Source organism: Vigna unguiculata, chromosome 10, assembly GCF_004118075.2.
Source record: "Vigna unguiculata cultivar IT97K-499-35 chromosome 10, ASM411807v1, whole genome shotgun sequence".
Taxonomy (NCBI): Eukaryota; Viridiplantae; Streptophyta; class Magnoliopsida; order Fabales; family Fabaceae; genus Vigna; species Vigna unguiculata.
This window is the reverse complement of record NC_040288.1, coordinates 21,396,711-21,404,327: the sequence shown is the minus strand read 5'-3', so window position 1 is coordinate 21,404,327 and position 7,617 is coordinate 21,396,711. Positions and strand designations below refer to the sequence as shown.

Genomic DNA, 7,617 nt, shown 5'->3' with positions numbered 1-7,617 from the left:
TTCACAAAATTATTAATCAAATACTTTGGGAAGTTGAATGATAAATTGATAATTCAACATTTTTTTCATATCCATATTCGTACTTTGACATACAAGATGTATTCTTCAAATTTTAGCACATTAAAAAATATACAATACTTGTATTTTCCAATCATACAAGAATTTAGAACGTTAACACGCAAGAGTAAAAAAAAAGTAACTGATATATACAAGTACAATTTTCTTTTTATGTGGACATGAGCTTTGGTGGGCCAACCACTACGGGCTTGCGAGTTTACTGTCCTAGCCCGCTTTGCATTATTTTTGCAGACTTATGGTGCTGCCCTATTATTGATAGTATTGTTATTATTATAAATGTTTTTTTAATTATAAAATAATTTATTTGTACGAATAATTTTACTAAATAAATTTTAAATTTTTTAAAATTTAAAATTTAAAATTATTAATAATATAATTTTTAGTATTTTTAATGATTACATATATATTTTTTAAATTTATTTAGATAAATATAATAATAATTATATTATTATTTTTTAGAAAAACAAAAGAAAAAAAATTTGACAAGAACAAGGATTTTTTCCTTTGAACAAATTAGAACCAAAACTTACCATAAAAGCAAAAGATATTCAACCCATATTCAGAATTTTCCTCTTTTTATGTTATTTTCCTATTGCCAATACAAATTTTAGAATTTCCACACTCCCTATTTTTTCTTGAAAAGAAAGGACAAAAAGGCTCCAACGATGCTTAATTTCACGGCGCTAACTAAACCTAAGCTTGGGCTAAAGCTGACAAGTTGCCAGAGAAAGTAGTGAACACAGTGCATTAAACGCCAAACGACAGGACCAAAACCAAAACAAAAGCAAAAACAAAACTTTCTACGAAACATAATAATCTACACAATCTAAAAACCTTTTCGACTACCTCCGAGCGTTGCGTTGCTACCTTTGTTTCTCCACTCTCTGCACATGGCCGTCGTTGGCGTTCTCGCGCTACAAGGATCGTTCAACGAGCATATGGCTGGCACGTTCGTCTTCCTTTTCATTTTCCATTTTCCATTTATTCAATGTTTTGGTCTCATTTTCATTCTCTTGTGGTTACAGCTCTTAGAAGGTTAGGGGTGAAAGGTGTGGAGATTCGAAAGCCGGAGCAGCTTCACACCGTTACATCCCTCATCATCCCCGGTGGAGAAAGCACCACCATGGCTAAGCTCGCTGAGTATCATAACTTGGTCTCTTTCTATACGATTTTTCATTGTTAGGTTAAATTTTTCTCTTGGTACTACTCTTGCCTTTGTTTTAGGTAAATTTTAGTCCCTCTACAACAAAAAACTGAGTTTAGCCCTTATAGGACAACATTAAGTTTGGTCTCTGATGTGCATGTCATAGAAGAATTTGTATTGATGTAAAACTGTTTAAGAACTTTTTGGCGGGGATGATAAACTGCTAAGAAAACTGCTTTTGTGACTATAGCTAAAACTTGGTTTCCTTGTATAGGGATGAACAGTTTAACCTTGCTTTTACGTGTTTCTCTGTATGTGTTCTTGTTTTAAATGGAATTTATATGGGCAATTTTTTATGTTTCTGTTGTAATGTGATGGTCTAATTGTTCATTTGGTCCTATACTTGTGGTCATCTTTTACTCTCTAGACGAAAAAATAGTTATTCAAATCTTACATTCGATACATTTTGGCTATCTACTGTTTTGTATCACAAGATGATGAACCTTACATGAATTTGTATAGTATGTTATGATAATGAATCTATGTAATTTGGAATCAGCGATACGATTCAATCGATTATAATATTTTTACTTTTTTACTTATGAAAAAAAAAATTAAAATAGTCTCGTGGGTTTGAATTTTTTTAAAAGAGAAGGAATTTGTGAAAGGGCATTTGAAAAGAGAAGGAATTTTTTATGACTTCTGTTTAAGTTGTGATATATGATATATTTGAATTCATCTTTCATTGCATTTGAATCTTACAATCTGATACAAAATTACAATTCACAATTCAAAATATAGATCAACGATTCATGAATCAATATCCTTACAAAACTATAAAAGTTATGTTGTAGTCTCTTATGCTGGCATCTTAGAAGAATTCCTAATGTTGTAAAACTGTGACAAAACCTTTCTGATGATGATAAACTGCAACAAAATTAAGGATTTTTTAAATTGTATTCACTTCTGCTTTATAATTTTGTTTTATATAGTTGTCATGAGTCCATGCTATCATGTATTTGGTATAGTTGCATGAACACGGTTCATGTAGGTGTGTGGTTCATGCTATTTTAATTATTATTGCAAGACATGCTCTAAAATAGAATCTAGTAGTAGTATCTGACATGTGGTGCAGTGAATTTGGTACTGTATGTAAGGTTATTGAGCGAGTTTTGTAACTTTGGTATGGGTAAAGGTGATAGACAAAGATAAATGATGTAAAGGGAACCAGGTTTTGTGTTTTTGTGACTATGAATGAGTGAATTTTAGATAGTGCTGAACTTTATACACTCTACTGTTGTAAACTTTATGCTCTTTGAAGCAATGGTGATTCTGGTGTTGTTGATTTATGTTGGATGTTTTTATTTTTTAGTTTCCTGCCTTGAGGGAGTTTGTAAAAATGGGAAAGCCTGTTTGGGGAACCTGTGCAGGGCTTATATTCTTGGCAAATAAAGCTATAGGTGTGTAGTTTCTGTATTCTCCTTTCTTCCTTTGAGTTGAATTTTAGACAATATCAGGTATCACAGTTTTATTTTATTTTTTTTTCACATGAAAAATAGGTAGTGTAGTGGTTTAAAGTATTCTAATGGTAAACATAATTTCAGGACAGAAGACTGGTGGACAAGATTTAGTCGGCGGACTCGATTGTACAGTGCATAGGAATTTCTTTGGAAGCCAGGTAATGCAAGCACAATTCATTTTAAGATATATTATATCAATGAAACAAAACATATTTTAATTGCTGGACATGAGAATTTCAACTTAGCATTCTTTTTGTGTGTGGGAGTCAAAGGGGCATGGTTATTCTTTAAATGACCTAACATTGTACCTGTCATTGTCACTGACTAAACCATAAGGATACTAATCTAGATCTTAGTGAAACTTTAGAACTCTCTTCCTTCCCTGTTCCTATTTCCTTCTTGAGTCAAGTTTCTTATTAACTTGAAGCATCAAAATCTAAATAATTGCAGATGTTCAGAACTTTTGGTATAGTTTATTTTGCAAAAACAGCTTCTCTTGCAAAAACATTTAGCATTTTTACCGTATAATTTTGAAGGATCCATGTAATATGGATGTGATGCATAAAACTAAATGAAATTAGTGAAGGGATAATATGTATGGGTTGAACAAAAATTTCTTTTGTGCAATTTAATAATCTTGTCATATTTAACCAAAACACATGTTTATTTAGATTCAAAGCTTTGAGGCAGAGCTTTCAGTCCCACAGCTTGCCTCCCAGGAAGGTGGTGCTGAAACATTTCGTGGAGTTTTTATCCGTGCACCGGCAATTCTTGAAGCAGGGCCAGAAGTTCAAGTGCTGGCTGATTATCCTGTATCTTCTGATAGATTGTTAAATCTTGACACCTCTACTGGAGACAAAAAGGTTAATTATTGATCATTTTTGTTAATGCTCCCTTTTTGTTAGTTGTTTTTCATTCCAGATCCATTAGAATTCAAAAGGGTCATGTATATAATGAATGGAGTAGCAAAAGAAACTCAAGAATTAGTAAAGATCAAACAGACATTATTGATAGTTTATATTTAGGACTTCTTTTGGTGATGTTATTGGCGGGATGTAAGGTGTATAATTCTGTTTATGAAACTAGTAGGATGGTTGAATTTTAAGCTTGGGGGGGTTGACTCTGGAACATATTCAAACCTGTACCATGTTTCTAAGTTCCTTTTCGTTCAGTGGTTTAGTTTGGGATTAAACTCTCATGTGAGCCAATCCAAGATTTTGAAGGGTAAACTAAAAGAAGAAAGGAGTAGATAAATGAAAGGAAATCATTGATAGATATAAGTGATAAGTATATAAATAAACATTCAATTCTGTAGTTTGGAACACTGTTATTCAATGATCTTGATCTCTTTGTATTTGCCTGTTTATATGCTTATTCTCCTTGGAACAGTCTCCTTTTGCGAAAACTGCTCATAACAGTGTTCCTTACCGGATACTTAATTTCCAAACCAATATGTTGGCTTCATATTCATATCCTTAATGAACTACTCATATACCTTATCATTAGGTTTAGTACTATAGTAACATGTATAGCAGATCTACCAGTACCTTTCAGCATTGTATGTTATTGCTGATCCATATTTTATCATTCAAAAAAATTGTCATCATAAACTGCTAGCTGAGTGTCGTTTGCAACATTCATAAGATGACTATTTTTAATTTTTGATGTTGAAGTGTAACTAGTCCTGAAATACAAAATTTTCCCCAATTGAGTACACCTGGTTACATATTAGTTTTGGACATGACAGGAGAATGGTGAGGAAGAAAGTAAGGTTATTGTTGCTGTGAGACAAGGGAACATACTAGGGACTGCTTTCCATCCTGAATTGACAGCTGATACTCGATGGTAGATATAAGTTATTTTTGGCTTTTTAATTTTACAATTTTGAGTTGTTAGCAGTTGTAATAATGATTTAATTTTTCAGGCATAGTTATTTTTTGAAAATGTCAAACGAGACTGGAGAAGAGGTCTCATTAAGTAGCCTTGTTCCTGCACAAGTCGGCACAAGTCACTATCAACTGACCCGCAGTGACCTTCCTATCTTTCAATAGGACAACAACACTCACCAAGCCGAACAATTATGGTTGTTCTTCTTTTTTAAATTTAATTTCTTGAATTTCATGAGATAATTGTTGGATCTTTAGAAGATAGTTTAGCTACATAGTATTTTCATTTTTCTTCTTACTTTTTCTCCATTTTGGACAAACAGTAACATATTATAGACTTGGTGTTTTCTCCTAAGTAGTCATCTATCTATTAAATATCATTCTAGTATCTTCTGTTGGTTGATCATGAGTAGCTATCAGCTACTTTTGTCATTGTCAGTCTCGTGGGTTCAACTTATGAAATTTGGTGATAAACTAGTTGTTCTTTTCTATTAGGTGATAAACTAGTTTTTTTTTTTTTTTAAGGATGTAAAAAATATTGAGTTGTGGTCGTTGTTAAAGCCACCATATGTGTTGCTAAGTATGCAGTTATTTATTTTTATGAAAATGCCTTACACATAAACATGTTTCCTTCCATGTGCAAAATAAGTTTAACATATCATGAACTAATACAAAATACGAAAACAAAATTCATGGCACTCACGAGTTTCACTTACGTATACAAAAGCAAATGGTTTTTCTATTTTTTCATTTTTTAATTTTTAATATTGAGTAAGTTATTAAAATTTAGTTGTCAAATTTTATTGTCATTTTTGTTATGGTTGAGTGAAACTAGTGATAGTACCATTAATGAAGATTATTTGATGGTTATTGGTTATGATTGATGAGTATCTGTCATAATCTGCTGATAGATATTTATTTGTGCAAGCTTATGGTAATTGGGTTAATGGATTTTAATTAACCCAAGCAAACTATAATCATAATTGGATTTGACCAACGTAGCATAGCATCTTCATTATCCTGAAGACAGAACATGCGTTAGATCTTCATTTTCCAGAAGTTTCGAAGATTCATACCTAAAAATTTTCTCTAGATAGTTCCATTGATCACTTCCACCACCTACAACTTCGAGGTTATATTTGCTAGAAGTTCCTCAACATACATTTGATGATGTTATGTTTGTTTCTGAGATTTTCTTGCATTCGACAGTCCTGTCATGTCATGCATATTCAGAGGTACCTATAATTTGTTCTTTGATCACTGCCTCAACTATGCTCTGCATAATTCTATTCAATTGGACTGATTTAATTTTAAACATTCTTTTTCAACACAAAGGAATAAATCCAAACCACATCAGCTCCCAACAACAAACACTTCATTATTCATATGACACACAATCAATGTTGTTGTCGCGCAGTCACCTATTTAATCACATTTGCTCAAATTGATGGAGACTACATTGATCTCTTTTGAAAAAAAAAAAGGACAACTAATTGAGAACTTTAAAAAAGTGAGACAAAATTTAAAGTCTACCAATATTAGATACAAGATCATGAACAAATACGAGATACAAATTGTAAACTGCACCGGTGTATTTTATACTATGCTCTACAAGTTTTAAAAAAGTATATAAATTATTACTTCCAAGATTTGATTTTCCTTAAAATGCAGGGTAGAGAGATACAAGTAATACTAAACATTCATTGGATTCGGTTGAGAAAGACTTAGTCATTTCCCCTATTGCTAGGTAGAAAAAATTGGTATTATTGTGTGATCAGTCAACAAAAGTTAACACCAATGTTGCGTGCTGGTTAACCCTGACTTGTCCATTAAATCCTTCACATGCTCTCCTTCATAGGCTTTTAACTCGTGCTGTACACAACTTTGGAATCGCACTTTAATTGCCTTTTAACAAAGTAGGGGGCTCAAGTTAAAGATGGGCTCAAGTTAAAGATGATAGGTGTCTCATTATCAATTCTCTAAATTTGTTAGGTATTCATGCTTCATTAACATATTTTATATATACTTTTATGATTGCATTTTACCTTGTTTAATTGTTCATATTTGATTGGTTTTAACAAAAAGGTTAAAAGGACTTGATCATGAAAGAATTTAGTTGTTATATTTTAACTGACTCTGATTTTGTCTCTTTATTATAGATGGATTTAGATAAGAAATTGGGGACGGAATTGAAAAGATATCATTACTTTAGTCATTTGGTTAACCTATTTGTTCTCGAAAGAAGAATAACCTATTTGTTAAGTAAACACAAATCCTCGAGATATTGGACAGTTCTAGAAAAATGCATAAAAGAAAACAAGCTAGAAACTTAATTGGTGATTAGAACCTCACGAGCATAATTAGCATCATGGAATATGGGAAACAAAAAGAATGACAGTACAGAAGACTAATGGTGAAACACAAGGGGAAAACATTAGAGCTTAAAGAAATAATTAGGAGGCAAAAACACTTGTAAAAGTTCTAAAATGTTTTAGAAGATTATAAAATAAACAAATGAAGAGATAGCCAAGTAGAATAAAGAAATAAATGGCATACTTGTGATTAACTAACTCATGGTTAAGGTAGGTAGTTAAACACATGCATGAACCTAACTATTTAATCATGTGTAGGTTGCAATTTTCTCCACAAGTTAACCTCCAACGGAAGTATCCGAGAGAGCTAAAAAGTAAAAAATGCTTTTTTGTTTTCTTGTTGTAAGGTGTCCAAACTCCTACCCTATAAACAAGGGTGGTCCTCTTTTGTGCAAAGGACACTTAAATTTGAATGAAATTAGATTTGTGAAAATTTAGAGTGTTTTGAGAGCATAAAACTCTTTGTAATGGATTCTTATCTTGTAGGGCTCTTATGTAAGAGAGGAAGAAGTAACAAGGGCAATTAAGGAAACAACTACTGTGAGTGGATCAGTACACGTGGCACCTGATCCTAAGGAGGTGGGAACCAGAAGGAGCACCAGGACAAGGATAACAAA

General features: G+C 32.2%; 1 protein-coding gene across 1 annotated transcript; it reads left to right on the top strand.

Moving 5' to 3' along the window:
* Positions 1-803: 803 nt before the first annotated feature.
* On the top strand, positions 804-5,016 carry LOC114165748 (probable pyridoxal 5'-phosphate synthase subunit PDX2). Its single transcript, XM_028050318.1, has 7 exons — positions 804-1,023; positions 1,104-1,231; positions 2,595-2,682; positions 2,827-2,900; positions 3,414-3,605; positions 4,490-4,587; positions 4,667-5,016. Exons 1-7 carry the CDS (start codon positions 969-971, stop codon positions 4,791-4,793), a joined length of 762 nt encoding a protein of 253 aa, XP_027906119.1. The 5' UTR covers positions 804-968; the 3' UTR covers positions 4,794-5,016.
* Positions 5,017-7,617: the final 2,601 nt, after the last annotated feature.

What these genes read in the sequence shown, in the direction of transcription:
- LOC114165748 (XM_028050318.1), top strand. Translation starts at nt 969, where the DNA reads ATGGCCGTCGTTGGCGTTCTCGCGCTACAAGGATCGTTCAACGAGCAT. An exon ending in GTTCAACGAGCATATGGCTG is followed by an intron (nt 1,024 to 1,103) that starts GCACGTTCGTCT and finishes TTGTGGTTACAG; the next exon opens with CTCTTAGAAGGTTAGGGGTG. An exon ending in CTTGGCAAATAAAGCTATAG is followed by an intron (nt 2,683 to 2,826) that starts GTGTGTAGTTTC and finishes ACATAATTTCAG; the next exon opens with GACAGAAGACTGGTGGACAA.